The sequence below is a fragment of the Eriocheir sinensis genome, unplaced genomic scaffold, assembly GCF_024679095.1.
Source record: "Eriocheir sinensis breed Jianghai 21 unplaced genomic scaffold, ASM2467909v1 Scaffold62, whole genome shotgun sequence".
NCBI classification, from domain to species: domain Eukaryota; kingdom Metazoa; phylum Arthropoda; class Malacostraca; order Decapoda; family Varunidae; genus Eriocheir; species Eriocheir sinensis.
In genome coordinates this window covers 115,001-134,940 of record NW_026111965.1, presented here as the reverse complement: position 1 = coordinate 134,940, position 19,940 = coordinate 115,001, and the positions used below count along the sequence as shown (strand labels likewise).

At 41.1% G+C, this 19,940-nt stretch overlaps 1 protein-coding gene across 2 annotated transcripts in view; it reads right to left on the bottom strand.

The window, feature by feature from the left end:
* The window catches only part of LOC126993480 (uncharacterized), a 65,079-nt gene that overhangs the window by 10,331 nt on the left and 34,808 nt on the right, over positions 1-19,940 (bottom strand). For both annotated transcript variants that reach the window (XM_050852621.1, XM_050852622.1), the window contains exons 3-5: positions 4,736-4,804; positions 4,145-4,374; positions 1,706-1,841 (exon numbers count right to left, since the gene is read on the bottom strand). In XM_050852621.1, coding sequence (XP_050708578.1) covers positions 1,706-1,841; positions 4,145-4,374; positions 4,736-4,787 — 418 coding nt within the window. In that variant the 5' untranslated portion in view covers positions 4,788-4,804. The remainder of the gene's footprint in view (positions 1-1,705; positions 1,842-4,144; positions 4,375-4,735; positions 4,805-19,940) is intronic.

Here is a 19,940-nt window from a genome sequence, read left to right as displayed (position 1 = left end):
TTGCTGATCTCATTTAATTTCTGTAGTTTTTATTTACGCTTTTTTATGGATTTATGTTATTTCTTTAGTTTTATTTCTATTGTCTACTTTATCGGGTTTTGTTTTCGTTGTATACTATTTTTTTTTTGCCAAATCTTTCCCCCTCACTGTGTCCTTCTCCCTCTGCTTTACCTGCTGTGTTTTCTCTTTTCCTTTCAATAATTTTTGTGACAACTCAGTCAAACGGAATATGGAAAGCTTCGTTAAATTACAATGCGAATATTACCATCTTTTTTTTTTTGTGCCATATAACACGTCAAATCTTTTTATTTTTTTATTTTTTATGCGTCATTCGTTATCGTTCAATTCACCTTTGCTGGAGGTAAAAGTTTATTGTTACATACTAATACTATTTTCGTCATTTTTAACATTATTATTTTTTTTATGTATAAGGACAGTGTATAGACTTGTCACTTTATGCATTCTTCTTCTTGTTCTTGTTGTTCTTCTTCTTCTTCTTCTTCTTCTTCTTCTTCTTCTTCTTATTATTATTATTATTATTATTATTATTATTATTATTATTATTATTATTATTATTTGCTGCTATCATTCATCCTGTAACACATTGCTTCTGTATTATCCCTCTATTTCAACAGCTCGTACTTTATTACACTTCTATTCCAAAAGATACGGCATTCATTACATTAAACAACACATTATACGGGCTTAGAGTTATTCTTTTGTGTCACCATTAAAGGTCAACTAAAATTGCGTATTGAGAATTAATCATAAGAAATTAACTGCACGTGAGGTGAATTCAGTGAAAAGTGTGCCTTGTTAAGCTAAATAATTAAACTGTTGGGTAAATTCAATTATGAGCTAGTTTCCCACATAGAAAGTGTGTGTGTGTGTGTGTGTGTGTGTGTGTGTGTGTGTGTGTGTGTGTGTGTGTGAGAGAGAGAGAGAGAGAGAGAGAGAGAGAGAGAGAGAGAAACTAATCACATGTAAACGCTTTTTTGGCTCATAGATTTTTTTGCCTTCCTAACCAGTCTCTCGTTTCTTTGTTTTCATTTGTCTTTTATTTCGTTTCTTTCGTTGTGGGTCGAGTTTACTGAAACAGCTTGCTAGTTTTATGTAATTATGCATGTGTCATCGTAATCTATTTTCTCTCTCTCTCTCTCTCTCTCTCTCTCTCTCTCTCTCTCTCGTTGGTTCTCGAATCTTTTTTTTCCATGGTAATCACGATTTCTTTTCTTCTTCAATATTTTTCAGTCTACTCCTTACCCGGGTGAACAGAATTTTAAAGGTAGAATATTGTCTGATCTCTAAAATCAAGAATAATGGTCCATAATTACAACAACAGTTGCCGTGTTATCTCCTTACGGGTCTGTGATTTCAATAAATAACACTCGTGGTCGTTTGCAATTAATCAAGGTGTCTTATTTGATTTCCAGCGTTGGTGACCTTGATCTCTACTTATGTTGACTGGTAACCTTGGTTTCTACTCATGCTCTCTGTCGTCTGTTCTTTTAATATTAATGTTCCTGTTCTTTATTTACAAAGGTCATGATCACTGTTGAAAACACTCTTGGCCTCGTTCTCTTTCGTTATTTTAGTATCCACTCAACATTCAAGACCTCATTCTCTACTTGTAATTAGTATCTGTATCTGAAACACTCATGACCTCATTCTATATTCAACACTCGTGGCCACGTTCTCTACTTACTCACGACGGTCATGGTCTTGTTGGCTACGGCGGTGCGAAAGGAGGGACCTTCGCCCATCACCTCACACTTGAACAGCCCCGAAGTCTCCTCCGACACGTCCTGCAGCACCACTGACTCCTCCGTCGACGCCTCCTCCTGCAGCGGCGGCGGCGGAGAGGGCGGTGTGGGTAGTGTTGGTGGAAGACGCGTGTGTGGCGTGATGATGGTGCCGGCGAAGTCACATTGGCGTATTAGGGGATAAAAGAACATAATTAGAGAGGAATAAAATAAAGTAGCTTGTAGAGGAGGAAGAAAGAGATGGAGTAAAGGATTAAAGAACACGATTAGAGGGAGATATAAGAATGTGATGAGAGAGGGGTAAAATAAAATAATAAGAGGGTGAAATAAAATGTAAGGGAATCAAAGAAAATTATAAAAGTGGAGTAAGAAAATGAAGAGGGTGGAATTAAAGACGGTGATCTGAGGGGAGTAAAAGATGACACTTGATAAAAAGAATGGATCAGCACAGAGTGGAAACAAAAAAGCAGAAAATGACCCAGAGCAGGGAGAACACGGTCATACAGTGCTTACATATTTATGAGTTATTAAACCGAAGTTATAGGGGCTGTACGGTGTTTTAATTTCGTTATGACGTATCACCTTAAAAAATAATCACGATGGTTTATTTACACATGAAAGGATTCCCTCCCCCAGCGTTGCCAGATTATCGTATTCAACACATTGTATTTACCATTTTTAACCCTCAGACTCTCGTACATACACAAATAACGAAAGAATATTAAAGTTAGCGTTAAAACTGTTATTTATTGATGTTTGTTTGTTTGTTTGTTTGTTTTTGGTATAGATATCAGTCAGTAACTACGAAAATGCAATACGGTGTGTACGATAATTTGACAGCAATCCCCTCCACCCTTCTCTCGGCTTTGGATGAACCACAGTAAAAGTGTTTCCTGCGTTAGTAATTGATTTGGGTATCTGTGAGATCAATCAGTTAATCAGTCAATCTGTGAAATGGTTGACTTAGATACTAACTGCGCCGCCCTTCTCGCTATTGTTTAGGGTGAATCACAGGTGCATAGTGTGTTAGTAGTTATTATGCAGCCGGTTTTCTTTATTTCATCTATTTTTTATTTATTTATTCCCTTTTTCTTTCCTTTGAGCTGCCTCCTTGACTGTGAAAAAAACGACGGCCATATATTTCGACTTCGGCGGTGACTATACTAGAAAACATTTGCTTAGGTATGGCGCTCTTTTCTCTGATGTAAAGCTTAGGTTCAAGAGTATGGTAGCAGCACTTCGGTTCGGCCCGTGTTTTGAGAAGCGTTGGCCATTTTGTAATTAACCCGGCAATGAATATAAAATTGAGTGTATATAATTAAAAACTGTTTTGATGCATTAACACTTACTTCATTACCTTGGCGGCCAGAGGGCAAATTTTTTTCGTGGCGAGTAAAACAGCCGAGTTAAACCACAACGACCTGAATTACACCCGTGCGTTATTGCCAAAAGCTCTACGCGCTTCGTTATTTTTTTTATACGCTAAAGCCGATAATAGGATTGCATCGCACAAAAGACGCAACGTGTAGCAATTAAGCGAAAAGAAATCCAGAGACATGAATTTTTAGCGGCGGCATTTTTACATTATTACTTATTTGTTTGACCTTAATTAATTCCTGTTAATTCATACCTAATGCGAAGAGAAAGAGGTTGACCTTTACGAGAGAGGGATAACTTTACATTAAGCCCCGTAAGGCGTAAATGAGTTAAAATTATTGGCGGCATCATTACACAATTAAGGGCCAGTTGACCTCGATTCTGTTCAGTAAATTCTATACTATAAGAAAAAAGTGTAGAGATGCGCCTTAGCGAAACTACTTCCTTAGGTGTCCCTCGCAAGGCGTAAAGGTGTTTAAAGATATTGGCGGCATCATTACACTATCGACCACCGGTTTGACCTTGATTCTTTTCAGTAATCGGATACTATAGGAAAAATTATAGTCACCTTAGCTAATAAATAATTCATACACTCCAGGCATGCTTGTTATTACCTTAGCTAGTGCTACCAATATATTACCAGTTATCCGCTTGGCCACTGTGCATTTCAGTTAATTACATACAACTCGGCTTTCGCTACAGATACTTATTAGAACAGTAAGAGAGAGGGGCACGCCCAGCCACTAATCCACGGGAGGAGTAGATCTGCTTGAGGTTACCTGCGATGTTACATCATTAATTAACCGCTTTACCTTCAGCGTGTGTTCTTTTGATTATTTACACTCCACACACAAGAGGAAAAAAAAAAAAAAAAGTCAGGCTTCTCTTTAATTCCACGGAAGATGTTGACATGTTTTAGATTACCAGCGATATCGTTATTCTATCACTTATCCGCTTGTCTGTGTTCCTTAATGAGTTACATCCTCCACAGAAGATACACACACCTTCACGTTGATCCCTTTAAAGGTGTAGGCGTGCTTGGGGTTGTTGTGCGCCGCGCCCTTGTAGGTGTAGAACTGGTCCGTTCCGCTCAACCATTTGAAGGTGTAGATGCGGTTGTTGTTGCACACCAGGTTGAAGCGGCAGGTGAGCGTCACGTCGTCGCCCACCTTGGGGGACTCCGGCACCACCAGCTCCACGATCTCCACCGTCTTGTCGCTGTACGGCCACACACCTGCCCAGACACAGCTGTACCTTTACCTGTACCTTTACCTTGATTCATCCCACATCTGTACGGCCACGCACCTGCACACACACCTCTACCTTTACCTGGGTCCTCACCTCTACTATATCCCACACCTACCCTCATTCACACTCCAACATACCTGTACCTTTACCTCTCCCCCTCACCTCAGTCTCGCCCAGCGCTGTACAACTACAAACTTATACACACACACCAACACACCTGCCCCCTCACCTCTGCCACACCCCGCACTGGCACGTCCGCACACCAACACAAACCGACAAAACACCTGCGTTACCTCTACCATTGACAGAACAGATACACAAGTAGGGAAAAAAAACGTGAGACTCACCTCGTGCCAGAAACAGCAGGGCGGCCACGTGCAGTAGTAGCAGGCGGTCCATCTTCACGGCACACACACCTGAAAATAGTAGTAGTAGTTGTCGTGGCAATAGGGGAGGAGTTGTTATTGTAGTTGTAGTGTTGTTGGGATTGGCAGCTGTGGTTTTGATGGCAATCGTGTTGGTGGATGTGGAGGTAATCATGGCGGAAAAAAAGGGGTTGATTATCAGTTAGAATTATTAACATTATTAGTACTAACATCAATATTATTCGTAGTACTGTTTTTCACTGTAGCGGCAGGACTGGCTGGAAGGGGGGAGGGGAGGAGAGAGGGTGTATTAGGAGCGGTGGAGGTTGAGCTGGTGTGTATTTGAGTGGGTATCACGGTACCACACTTTTTTTTTTACTATATATTAATTGAACGCGCAACGGGCTTACTTCCTGGAACGGTCCGCGGTTGGATATTATAATTTCATGCAAATAGTTTCATGGGAATTAGTTGAGCCGTGAAGCCGCCAGTGATTAACACAAGAGAGGGTTGCCTTTGTCCGCGCACGTTGCAAATATTCATAGATCACCCGGAAAGCCTAAACAAATTGTCAACACTAATATCGCTGCCCCGCGCGCCGACGACCCATGACGGAGCCCAGTGAACGTACCGCGCGCTCTCAAAAAAAAAAAGGAAAATAAAAAAGCGTATGTAAATTAAATGCAGTGTAGCCCATTCATTTAAGTCCTCTCGTGGTCTTGGTAATACAGGTCTGAGCGAGTTAACAATACATATATCATACCCACCTAAATGTTTTACCTCGGAGTGTTTTGTTTCTTTTTGCTGTTGTTTTTAATATACCTGTGCGCTCCCCTGCACCTCGGCAACACAAATGAATTATGTTCGCAAGATTAACGCAATTACAATTATTATTATTATGAATGGAAGGGTCTGCACGTGTGTGTGTGTGTGTGTGTGTGTGTGTGTGTGTGTGTGTGTGTGTGTGTGTGTGTGTGTGTGTGTGTGTGTGTGTGTGTGTTTCTAGGTCAGCAGTTCGTGTGTATGTTTCCCTGCAAGGCTATTATTTTCAATGATTAACAACCCAGCATGGTTTTAATTGTTGATTCCGGGTTCGAACTGTGATTCTCTCTCTCTCTCTCTCTCTCTCTCTCTCTCTCTCTCTCTCTCTCTCTCTCTCTCTCTCTCTCTCTCTCTCTCTCTCTCTCTCTCTCTCTCTCTCTCTCTCTCTCTCTCTCTCTCTCTCTCTCTCTCTCTCTCTCTCTCTCTCTCTCTCTCTCTCTCTCTCTCTCTCTCTCTCTCTCTCAACCCTTCACCCACCCTTGCTAACACATCAACCTCCTTCAGTTCTCCTCCACCCCTCATTCCTTTATTGCATTTCCTGTCTACCCATTCCCATCCTTTCCTTATATTCCTCCTCTTCCTTTATCTCCCTTTCCCAATTTCATGTGTCTACCCCCTTCACTAAACATCCTTTCCTATTCTCACTTTCCCTCAATTCCTTCTTTCTTCTCGCTCCCTATCTCTTCCTTCACTTCCCCTCCTTTCCTATCCTCACCTCCTCTCACGCATCATCTCCCACACCCTCCCCCATCCTTCCTCTCTCTTCCCCTCCAGCATCTAGCCCTGTAGGGAAGTCAAAGAGGAAGGGATGCTGGCACCTCTTCAATATTCATGAGTCTCAGCATCTCCATCATCATCTCATCTAGAGGCAGGAGGGAGAAGAGGGGAGGGTTTGGAGGAGGAAGAGGAGGAGGAGGAGGAGGAAGAAGAGGAGGAAGTGTCTCCAGCTGTCTCATATTTTTGGGTTATGTTTCCCCGAGTCTTGTTCTTGCTGACGCCGCGGAAACTACCGATGTGTTGACGAATGTGTGTGTGTGTGTGTGTGTGTGTGTGTGTGTGTGTGTGTGTGTGTGTGTGTGTGTGTGTGTGTGTGTGTGTGTGTGTGTGTGTGTGTGTTCCTCTTTCAACCCCCTCCTCCTCCTCCTCCTTTTCCCCTTTATTTAGGCACAATTGGATATGGTGTTGATGAGACATTTGTGACAGTGTTGTGTTGATGTTGTTGTTCGCGTGTTTCATCTCTCATTGTGATGCGCGTCTTGTTGTTTACTTGTTGTTATGCGGTGTTGTCCTTGTTGATGCACTACTACTACTACTACTACTGCTACTACTACTACTACTACTACTACTACTACTACTACTACTACTACTACTACCTTAATAATTTTTCTTTTTTCTACTAACACTAATACCATGACTACCGCCACCACAACCATCACCACCACTACAACTATCAGTATTTACCTTTTTCTTGTTTTTTCTCCTCGTCTCATTAACAGAACACTAACGCAAGGGAGCCCAAGCGAAGGTCGGCCTGGGGATTGTCAGTACAGGCCCAATGAAGTTTTTTCCTTAACCCATTTGCGTAATTATAACATTATTCGAGTTTCATTGCCTGCTCTCCGCCCTCTTACACTCTCGCGTGCACTGCTCTGACTTTCTCCGTTTTACTTTTTTTTCTCTTACTTTTCTTTCTTTCGGGGTCATGTTGGGATTTTTTTTCTTTTTGTTTTCTTCGCTTCCTTTTCTTCTTCTTTTTTTTCATCCTTCCCTCACGTCTGATTTTTTTTTATGGTATGTGTTTAATTGTTTCCTGTCTATTTCTTTAATTTACTTTCCTTATATTTCCTTTCTTGTTCTTTTATTTATTTTCGTTTCCTACCCTTCCCATCCTTTGATTTCCCTTCCCATTCCCTTCTTTCTATTTATTGCCTTCCCTTCCCTTCCCTTCCCTTCCCTTCATTTCCCCTCCCCTCCCCTCCCCTTCCTTCCCTTCCCTTCCCCTCCCTTCTCTTCCCTTCTCTTTTGTTCCTTACCCTACCCTTCCCTTTCCATCCATCCTTTCCCAACATTTTCCCTTACATTCTTTCCTTTGTATTTTACGTTCTCCCCCTTTTCCTTTCTTTCGCTGTCCTCCTTCCGCTCCCCATCGAGTGCTGTCGCCCACTGGATTAAGTGTTTGTACAGGGAGTGTTTCCATGCTTTGTGTCGCTTTGTTTGTCAGCTTAAGCGTGAGAATCGGGGCGACGTGACATCTTTCCCTTTTCGAGATACGAAGGTAAACCCATTTCGAAAGTAAAGGTTGACTCATTTCCAATATCAAAGGGTACGTCCAATTCGAACGTAAAGCTGCGTAATCATATTCTAAAGACAAATGTACATTCGTGTCGAAATCAAAAGTACTGAGACCCATTTCGATGTTAAAGGTAAATTTATTTCATCGGCAATGGTTGATGAATTTAGATTTCAAAGGTGTATTCAAATCGAATGTAAAGATACATAATCGCATTCCAAATTTTAATATATTCGTGCCCAACTGAGATATATTTTGAGATTTGAGGTAAATCTTTTTCAAAAGTAAAACTAAACTGATTTCGGACATGAAAGATAGATCAGTTTTGAGCCTAAAGATATGAACGTGTCATATAATTGAATGTTCATTCATGTCGACCTTGCATCAAAATACTGAGGCCCATTTTATTCCTATATATAAATCACTTTCATAGATAATGATAAGCTCATTTCGATTTTCAGTTATTGATGCAATTTGCACCTTAACAGACGCAAACACATTTTAAAGTTAAGTTTGTAATCGTACCGACCTTAAACACACTAAGGCAAATTTCGATGTTGAAAGTAAACATATTTCGAGGGTAAAGATAGTCATTGGAAAAAAAAAAAATCGATCTGTTTAGAATGTTGCAAAAAATACGTAAACTAATTTGATAGTTAAATGAGCACTACCCTCTTCGAACATAAAACTACTAAGACCCATATGATGTTAGAGGTAACATTCACTTAAAACGTTGTAATTACTTTTATTGTAAGAGTAAAATGTAAAATGTACATCAACCTATTTTCAAGTTCACTATTCAGAAATCAGTTTCGCTATTAGAGAAATGAGAAACATTTTTTTTAGATCATCTGCCCCTCTACTCAATAATATATGTTTATTTATTTAATTTTCTGTATATATATATATATATATATATATATATATATATATATATATATATATATATATATATATATATATATATATATATATATATATATGTGTGTGTGTGTGTGGGTGTGTCTACCGGGCCCGAACTAAGCTCTAATAATCCCGTCTCCATATCTACATGCATCTAGCCTTTCCCATCTAGTCTTGTGTGTGTGTGTGTGTGTGTGTGTGTGTGTGTGTGTGTGTGTGTGTGTGCAATCAATCATTTTTTGTGATGTATAACAAAAGACTTTCAGTAGATCCCCTTCTCTCAGGTATTTGTCAGAGTATAAAGGAAAGCCTGTCATCTCATAATACGTTTTTTCTGTTATAGTTTTTTTTTTATCTCTTCCCTTCTTTTAGTTCTGCCGTTTACTTCTCCCTTTCTTCTCTTTACATTTCTTCTGTCTTTTCGTTTCGCTTTTCCCTCCCTTTTCCTTCCTCGTAGTTATGTCTCCTTTTCTCTATAAGCGTTCCATCCACCTTTGTAAAGAGAGGCGGGCGCGGCGTCAGCAGGTGCCTAAGTGTATGGCAGTCACCTCTACGAACAGACGGGGCTGATTGAGGCCTCTGCGTCCCATTACATCCTCGTGACCACAGCAGGTCTCTGGAATAGAGCTTCTGTGTATCTCGTGTGTGTAGCAGATTGGATATGTTGTAGTGTATTTTTTTGTTTGTTTTTTGGCTGTAATCGGATCAGAATATACACGCAGATAGATAGACAGATACACAGATAGATGGACAGACAGACAAAGGGAAACGGGCCGTCAAACATATTAATACGTATATGTATGTTTTAGAACGTTTAAGATGAAATCAAAGACCGAACTGCGTTGATCTTGACGGAGTTGGAATTAAGAAAAGAATGTTTTTGCTTGCCTTTTGTTGCGCCTTTCTTCACATCAGATTTTCTTTTCTAATTTTTCTCCTGTTTTACTTTACAAACTAGTTGGCGTATCATGTTGCAGGTCAAGCTATTATAATCACTGTGCGTGTTTAAAAGTCAAACGTTTATTTATATATGTATCTTTTTTTCTGGAAAGTGAATGAGTTTTCATGCATAAAACAAGTAAGTCCAGCTAGGGAATATAAATGTTCTGCGAGTTATTTTTATGAGAGTCGGCGGAATAGTCTGGCACAGTGAAGAAATAACGTTACCGCAAGATACTCCTCCTCACTTTTATTACCATTTTGTTTCATGGACTCCAAGGCCTTTAAGCATATGTGCCCGCCTCAGAAATCTCATCAAATCCATAAACTTGAATGTGTATAACAAGGAAGGTAAAAATGGTGAGTAAAACCAGTGCAGGTGTGTGTGTGTGTGTGTGTGTGTGTGTGTGTGTGTGTGTGTGTGTGTGTGTAAGAACGTTTTTCTTTTTCTTTCCGTGGTGAAGCGAAAATATCTGATGTCCCAGTAAATTAATCAAAGTCTTTTCATCTGAAGAACTTTTTAGAAGTGTTACCGGGCAGTATTACAAACGAAAAACACGGACAAGTGGTTAGCAAATGCAATGTACAGGTGAGTAGAGAAGTAGACAGAGGGAAGACAGATACATTAATAACAGAGACATATGAGTTAAATAATAGACGTCATATTTTTTTGCGTAATATGGAATTTAATTATCTATTCAAATTACATCATGTCCTCGTAACAGTATTGGACGAGAGCCACTTTGCTGAAGAGGACATCATTTCGGTATTTATTTAGTCCGCGTCCCGAGCGCCGCCTTGCCCCGCGCCTCGCCGAAACCCCGCTGTGCAAAGCCTTTATTGATAACCACTGGGAAAAAGTTCATGATGCTTTAATACTTATGTGGAAAAAAAGAATAAACTTAAATCTTGAAATTATGTTGACTAAGAAAAGTTTAAATACACAGATTACCTGCCCCAAGTTTAATCACACTTATATTTGTTTGCGTACTTTTTTTTTTTTTACTCATCTGTCCGTTCATTGGGTTTCATTTTCCCCTTAGTGACTATTGTAGTAACTGTAAGGATATTTTTCATTCTTTGATTTTTTCCCATCTGTTTGTCCATTTATATTTTTCCCTTACCTTTTGTTACAGTACGGGTGCAGCCCTATGAGTACGTGTATTTTTATCGCATATCTTCGTTTTGTTAATAGAATCCATCCATGTTGTTGTCAATCTGAGTGATGCAATTACACTTGTCTGGCATTTTTATCTTTCCTGTATAAAAGAGAATATTCCCATCCTATCATATCGGAGCCGCGGCCGTTTTTGTGCGATCCGCCGGCAAGAACGCCCCGAATTTGCATCGCGGCGCCGTTCCGGTTGTTGTTACTCTAATGAATCGCGGCTCCGGGATTTCTTTCACCGGCGCGGTATCAAAATTTTTGGGATGCAAATGCTCTTCCGTTGATGTCATTTTTGGCAATTAAACTTTACGTGTCTGTTTTAGCTCCCGACGCGCGGTAGCTTGTTTTTTGGTAGGCTGTTTGTGCTTCGCTCTGCACCTAAATTGGATAAATTGATAAAAGGTATGTATGTTTTTATGCTCCTTATTAACAATCTCCCTTTGCTAATCCACCCTAAGGCCCCAGCCCTCTTTTCATGCAATCCTTTCTCAAGTCCACCCTCCGTCGCTTCTTTTTACTCTCTTTTTCATCCTCCATCCTTTTTTTCTTTAGTTTCCCTTTGTCACACTCAGGCCCTTCTTTATACTCTTCGTTATCTTTTCCATTCTCCTACTTTATTTTTTCCTTTTCCTCTTTCACCTCCAGACTCCATCTTTGCACACTACCGGCCTCCCTTTTGCACTTTCCAGCCCTCCTTTTCCTCACCCTCTATCCCCAAATGCTTCTTGGAGGTTAGAGCAAGGTTGTTAAGTCAGATATACAAGATTTATCACTTTCCCATAACGTCTTAATCAGTTTCATATAATCATTCACCTTCCATCTTGAGAATAAAGTCAACTAATCAAAGGTTTCTGTCGTGTAAGTGTAAATTGAAACATTTTTTTTTTAGCGTAATAGATGAACAAAAGAAAAGAGTTATCTAGTCGAGTTTTCATATGGCTCGCCGCATTCATTCACGGATTTAAGACCAAGGGATCGATGTTAAAGGGTGAGCTTCCTTGATTACTTCAGGGAAAGATTACTGTATTACCATGTGGCGGAAAAGAAATGAAAGGAATGTAAAGATGAAGCTAAGTGAAACAAATGAAAGGAAAAATGTTAAGGGAGAAGATAGACGAAGAAAAATAAAGAAGGGTTACAGAAAGGAAAAAGTTACGAAGGAAAGGTAAGGAAAGGAAGAAGGATAGTAAAAGGAATCTGTGATCAAAGGAAGGACACCAAGAAATAGAACGAGGGAAAGAAAAATGAGAGAAAGGAAGGAAGAAATATAATAAGTAAATAAACATGGAAGACAGAAATATATTGTTAGGAAAGAAAATTAAAAGAATAATGAGGGACGTAAAGTATGAAAAAATGAAGCAAAACAAAACAAGGAAGGAACGAAGGAATTAAGAGAGGAATAAAGGGAATTGATTAAGAGGGGAAGGAGGAAAAAAGAAAGAAAAGAAGGAAGAAAGAAGGAAGAAAGGAGGGAATGTAGTCCAATCAAACCCAACGATGTGGCAAGTTTTTCAGTTAAGGTGCGTTGCCATGACTCTTATCAGTGGACATGTTGATGACACACACACACACACACACACACACACACACACACACACACACACACACTCACTCACACACACACACACACCACATGAAAGTCCAAAGGTTGTTATACAAATATTTAATTCTCTCTCTCTCTCTCTCTCTCTCTCTCTCTCTCTCTCTCTCTCTCTCTCTCTCTCTCTCTCTCTCTCTCTCTCTCTCTCTCTCTCTCTCTCTCTCTCTCTCTCTCCCTTTGCAACATGAGACTCAACACTTACATATTGAACACACACACACACACACACACACCCACACACACACACACACCTGGCTGGCGTTCCCACCTTCGGCACCTCGTCGATTCGGCGCGCGGGGGCAGGTAAGGACCTCTGTTCACACTTGTCCGATGTCGTCCAGAATAAAATTTGGGTGGAAAGAGGCTGCAAGAGGCGGTGGGCGTGGTGGGCGAAAGTGTGCGTTAGGGGGGGATGGAGGGGGGGAAAGGGGGGCGTGGCCAAATATTGTGGTGGTGGGCCAAGCTCCGCCTCCTCAAACTGGCCAATGAGAGAGAGGCAAGAGGTGTTTGTGGCAAGGGGGTAAGGAGGAAGAGGAGGACGTGGAGGAAGAGGAGGAAGAAGGAGGAAAGGAGGAGGGGGACCAGTGGGGACATTCTGGTCTGGTCCGTCTCCTCGTTTTCTGCCGCCCGCTTCTCCACCTACCTGTCGCTCGCACGCCTCACCTTAGCTCGCCTGCCCTCCCCTCCCCTCACCAGACCTCACCTTCCCTTCCCCCTCCCTCACTTTCCCTCTCCTCACCTTCCCTCTCATCTCAGTATTCTTGCTCTTCCTTGTCCTGCCCTCCACCTATTTGCCCGACCGCCCTCCCCCCCTTCACCTCTCCCCCCCCCTACACCTGCCTCAATGCACCTGCTTCATTCCTGCCCAGGTTGGCATTCGTCGCCATGCCTGTGCTTCTGAGAAGCTTAAGTGCTCCTTCTCCTCCTCCTTCTCCGCCTCCTCTTCCTTTTCTTCCTCTTTATTTTTAGTCGTTTTACTCGTATTCTTACTAATTATTACCTGGTCATCATTTTTGTGTACTCCGTAAATTCTTATACGAGTCCTCAGTGATGGGAAATTCTACCTAGCAAAGTGAGCTCTTCTTTGTTGATTTTTACTATAAGTTGTTGCATGTCATGAGTTTAAAGATACCCTTAAACTGACCTAACTATAATCGAAGCAGTTATCATACTGATTTACTCAATAAACAATATGCTTCATCAGTAATGATAACTTATATATATATATATATATATATATATATATATATATATATATATATATATATATATATATATATATATATATATATATATATATATATATATATATATATATATATGCATAGTCTATAACAAAGTAAAATCGTTCTTTGCTGATTTGAGACATCATTTTATTCTTATATTTCTATCTGTATCTTTACTTCTATCTTTTTGCGTCTTTAACTATCTCTATATCAGTCAGTTAATACATCAATCTATCTAGCTGTCTATCTATCTATCTATCTATCTGTATTCATTTATTTATATATGTATTTATCTCTGCATTCATCCTTCCATTTATGCTCCTACCCACCTACCTACCTGCCAGCTTACTTACTTATCGATAGGTTAATCAATATATTAAACCATTTATCAATAGTTACCTATTGTTTTATTTGTTCATCTCCATCTAGCTCTACGCTTCAATTCTCCTGCGGGCAGGGGTGTGGGTGTTCAGCGGCCGCCACGCCACGTAATTGACACTCGCCGGCCGCTGTGGTGTAACAATAATCACGTTTTTTGTCATTGGAAAACAGAACAACATTTAATTATACGGCCTGTCACAGTGTCACCCGGCCGAGAGAGAGAGAGAGAGAGAGAGAGAGAGAGAGAGAGAGAGATGACCTGCATGTATTGTGTTCGTTTGATTGATTATATACACGTTTTAATATTATTATTATCATTTTTGGCGTGTCACAAATGGAGTTGGTTCAGTTTCCATAATGTCGGCGTGAACTGGAGCTGCCGACCGGTTAATTATTATTGGTGATGTTGTTATTACGTTATCATTATGTTATTACTTTTATTATTATTATTATTATTATTATTATTATTATTATTATTATTATTATTATTAGTAGTAGTAGTAGTAGTAGTAGTAGTAGTGATAGTTGTATTAGTATTAGTATTATTATTAGTAGTAGTAGTAGCAATAAGGGTTGTTGTTGGTGTTACGAGTGCTAATGTCAGTCGTAATGTAACTGTAATTATATTTTATGGGAGATTTAGTATCTTTATTGACACTTGCTGCTGGTGCTGCTACTATTACTACTACTACTACTACTACTACTACTGCTACTACTACCACTACTACTACTACCACTACTACTACTACTACTGCAACAACACAACCAAGTCTGTCTCAAATTAGGGAAGCGGCAAGAGACGAAAGCACGCAGGAAACACACACTACTTAGAAAACAAGATGATGAACACCTAGGCTGCAGCAGACTTGAGGGTGAGGAAGGGTTTTGTTCAGGGGTGTTGGTAGCGTCAGGGAGTTAATGCAGGGGTCGGTAAGAGGGCGTCCTCGGGTTGGGGGGGGCGTTAGGAGGGTTGTCAGGAGCAAGAGGGACATTGGGGTAGGTGGTGGGGGTGAGGGAGACCAAACCCAGGGATGAAGTTTGACAAGAAGGAGTAAAGTTTATTCTCAGAGAGGAGAGGGAGTAGAGAGAGAGAGAGGCAGAGAGAGAGAGAGAGAAAGAGAGAGAGAGAGAGAGAGAGAGAGAGAGAGAGAGAGAGAGAGAGAGAGAGAGAGAGAGAGAGAGAGAGAGAGAGAGAATAGGAGTTGTGTGTTTGGTATGTTTGTTTGTGTGTGCGAGTCTTGGTGTGTGTGTGTGTGTGTGTGTGTGTGTGTGTGTGTGTGTGTGTGTGTGTGTGTGTGTGTGGAGTGTATGGGTGTGGGGTGTGAGTGATTTTATTGTAGAATATATTAATTTCTATCGCTGTCCATGCACGCATATTTAAAACAACACCAAATAAAAATACCTGAACCGTGAAATATATAATGATTGACGTGTATTGGTGACGTGCAGTCGAGAGTGTATGCAAAATGTCGGTGTTTGTTTGTATTAAATATTTATCCACAACATTTATTGCTAGATTTGCACGCAATGGTTGCTCACAAAATAAGAGAAAATCAATGAAAAAGCACATTATCACGTTTCCTTATGTATGGAACACTCCTTTATTGGTATTAGTCGTCGAAGGTTATTAGAATTTGTAGCTGAATAGTATAATTTTCTACTCCGTCCTTTGTCGTTGTTGTTATTTGCAAAATGTCTTGTTTTCGATTATCTGTGCCCCTTATCTCACGTGTTTTATTTTCTTATTTAACTGAGAACAAATGAAACAATCTCTCGTACGTTTCACCTCTGCAATAAATGGTCAACAAGATTCATAGTATTAAAGAAACTACATCTTTTTATGGGGGAAAGCACAGAATACGATAAAAAAAAGTTAACGGGAGGCATCAAACACAAGGCAATGGGTCTTCTGTAATCTTTTTTATTATCTTTTTGTAACTTCGTGTACTATTATCCACCCAGATCAAGTACGTTCATGAACAAAAACAAACAAACTTGAAGTACAAAAAAAAGGGGGTTAAAGAAAAAGAGAAAAGAATACCAGAACAACATCGGCTTGCGTGTTGGAGTGAGGCGGAAAGTATTCATTGTGTTTGTACGTGTGTTTGTTTGTGTGTGTGTGGGGGGGGGGGGGGGGGTGAGGGTTGAGTGGCGCCGAATGCTACTTTATGGAGTGTATGCGTGCCGCGCCCACTCCGATCCACTCCGGCTATACACGTGGAAGAAAACAATAATGCCAAGCTGGGCCAAACCAACACGCACTGGACATTACTGTGTGTGTGTGTGTGTGTGTGTGTGTGTGTGTGTGTGTGTGTGTCTGACTTACCATCGGACATTACTGGGTGTGTAAGGAGTTAGTACCAGGCACATGTGTGTGTGTGTGTGTGTGTGTGTGTGTGTGTGTGTGTGTGTGTGTGTGTGTGTGTGTGTCTATGACTTAGCACCGAATATTGCTGTGTTTGAATGTACTAAACATGTCTGATATATATACGAATGAGGAAGTAGGGAACGGCGTAAACAAACACAAGAAAACTGATAAAACACAGGAGTGCCCATAGCTAACAAGAGTCCGTGGTGGGTAAGAACAAAGAAGAAAGAAGAAAAGTATGTAGAGTGGAAAAAATAAAAAAAATAATAGAGGATACGAATTGAGTAGAGACATTGTGACCTCTTTTGTTATATTGTTATTATGTTGTGTGTGTGTGTGTGTGTGTGTGTGTGTGTGTGTGTGTGTGTGTGTGTGTGTGTGTGTGTGTGTGTGTGTATGCATAGTTTAGCGTGTTGACGTTGTTGGGTACTCAATACTAATGTGATTTCTAGAATAACCGAGCAATCAATATGAACGAAGAAACAAATAAAGTACTAATCACCCGAGAGAGGTACGTGTGAATCAAATGCTTTAAATATCAGGAAGAAAACAAACACTGGAAATTAAGGCACTATATTTTGTTTGTTTGTTTCGTTGTCAGAGTTTCTTTTCAATTTCCTCATATAGAAATCATATCCCAATCATTTTTCCTTTTCTTATCATTTCAATCTGAACAAAAGGAATTGGGGACGACGTAGAATATTGTATTTTCACGACCCGATAGTCAAGAGTTTATATAAGAGTTGAAGGAGTATTACTTTTTTCTCTTATATCTTTTCCTCTATGTTCTGTTCGTAAGACTGAGTAGAGGCAAAATCCATGGAATGTTTTTTAGATGCTGAAGTCCGTGAATAGCGTTTTTCTCCGTTTTATTACGAAGATCATAAATAGCGTTTTTTACTTCTTCGTTTTAAGCCGAGAAACATGAATGGTGCTTTTTCGTCTTCTTTTTCGAGGCACAGACATATTTTCCGTGTGTTGGCCGCCGTCTATTCAGTGTATGGGCGCGGCGTGACGTGCGTGGCTATGGAGGGAAATTATAAATATCGACAACGTCCCCGATCAAATTACTAATGGAGTGTGAAGCGTTTTGGGAGAGGGCCAAGACTGACTCTCTCTCTCTCTCTCTCTCTCTCTCTCTCTCTCTCTCTCTCTCTCTCTCTCTCTCTCTCTCTCTCTCAATTCCATATATCGCGCATAAAAGCGATTCCAATCCCGTCTTTCGCGTATTTCATCTAATATGTCTTTATCATTGGCTTTTTCCTCCTAATCTCTGTGCCATTAGAGAGAGAGAGAGAGAGAGAGAGAGAGAGAGAGAGAGAGAGAGAGAGAGAGAGAGAGAGAAAGAGAGAAAGAAAGAAAGAAATAACAGGCAGACAGACAGAAAGACATTGACAAAAAACAGACAGAAAAGTACAGACAGACAGAGAAACAGAAAAGCAAACACTCAGACAGGCGGATAGAGTGAGACAGACAGACAGACAGATTGACAGAGACAGGGACAAAGAGACTCATTTTCCCTTTGTTGACTTAATTAGTACATACATATTAGATGCCAGTTTTTTTCCCATTACCTGTGTTTACTGCCATTAAACTTTAAGCAGCAAAGATCCGCTCAAACAGAGAAACGAGAGATCACTGCGTCCTCCTGCCCTCCTCCTCCTCCCCCTCCTCCTCTTCCTTCCCCCCTTCTAATCATCATCATCATTATCGAGCTCTGTCCGTGCCCCCGTGTCATACAATCAAGGTGTATCGACAAGCCTTGATTCCCTTTGCGTCTGAAAGTGAGGCTGTAAGCACATCACGTGACATTAATTCAATACACCTGCCTGCCCTGCCTACCTGCCTCACGCGGCCCCGCACCCACATCGAGACAGGAACTGGAATACCGGGACATTGGTTTTATTTTTGCCTCTCAGCGACTGCTAAAAAAAGATGGGAAAAAAAAAAATGGAACTGCGTATAAAATGGTGAAGAAAGAATAAAGAAAGAGATGTCTTGATTAGAGCTAGATCGTATTTGAAGATGTGATAGATATTGGTAAATGTTAATCTGATGCAAAGGATTTTTTTTATAAGAGCGTCCTTCAAAAAAACTTAACAGTGATTAAAAAAATTCGAATAGTTATCTTAGAGGAGTACTGCCGAAAAATCAAGTAAAAAGATTGCAAGATTATAAAAAAAAGTGACAGTAACTTGATAGAATTCCCTGTCGTGACATTAATCTCACGCAAAGGACAAAAAACATGGTTCTCTGGGAATTACAAAGACACAGATATATTAAAAGTAACTTCATACTCCTTCGGTGGCTCTCGGTAATTACATAAAAGTCAAAGGGATCATCAACAAAGACACACACACACACACACACACACACACACACACACACACACACACACACACACACACACACACACACACACACACACACACACACACACACACACACACACACACACACACACACACACAAGGAAATAGTAAGACATGAACGTCACTCTCGCGTGTCAGGCCCTCCGTCACGTGTCCCCAGAGGCCCCGAACACCTGGGAAAGAGCCAATTAGTGCATAAATTTGTGTGCGTGTGGCTCGTCGCACCGCCACCTGTTACTCCTGGCACTGTGGGGGGGGGGGGTTTGGGGGAGTGGGTGTGGAAGTGTGAGAGAGTGGGTCAAGTCAAGGTGGGTGGGAAGGAAAGTGTGTTGGTGGGTGGGAAAGGATAATACAGGTGATAAGGTGTGGGGAGGTGATGGGTTAAGAGGGGGAGGTGGTGTGGGTGGGGAAGGTGTGTTGGAGGGTTGGGGAGGTGGTGTGGGTGGGGCAGGTGTGTTGGAGGTTGGGGAGGTGGTGTGGGTGGGGCAGGTGTGTTGGAGGGGTTAGGGAGGTGGTGTGGGTGGAAGGTGTGTTGAGGGGTTGGGGAGGTGGTGTGGGTGAGAGGTGTGTTGGAGGGTTGAGGGGCAGGTGGGTGGGAAGGTGTGTTGGAGGGTTGAGGGCAGGTGGTGGGGGTGTGAAGGTGGTGGCGTCATGTCAAGGTTCACGAGTGGTCGATCAGCTTTTGATGTTGTGTGACTTAGGTGTGTTAATGTGTGTGTGTGTGTGTGTGTGTGTGTGTGTGTGTGTGTGTGTGTGTGTGTGTGTGTGTGTGTGTGTGTGTGTGTGTGTGTGTGTGTGTGTGTTGCCTCACCTTTAGAGAGAAAGAGGAGTGTGTGTGACACACACAGAGAGAGAGAGAGAGAGAGAGAGAGAGAGAGAGAGAGAGAGAGAGAGAGAGAGAGAGAGAGAGAGAGAGAGAGAGAGAGAGAGAGAGAGAGAGAGAGAGAGAGAGAGAGAGAGAGAGAGAGAGAGAGAGAGAGAGAGAGAGAGAGAGAGAGAGAGAGAGAGAGAGAGAGAGAGAGAGAGAGAGAGAGAGAGAGAGAGAGAGAGAGAGAGAGAGAGAGAGAGAGAGAGAGAGAGAGAGAGAGAGAGAGAGAGACGGACAGACAGAGGCAGAT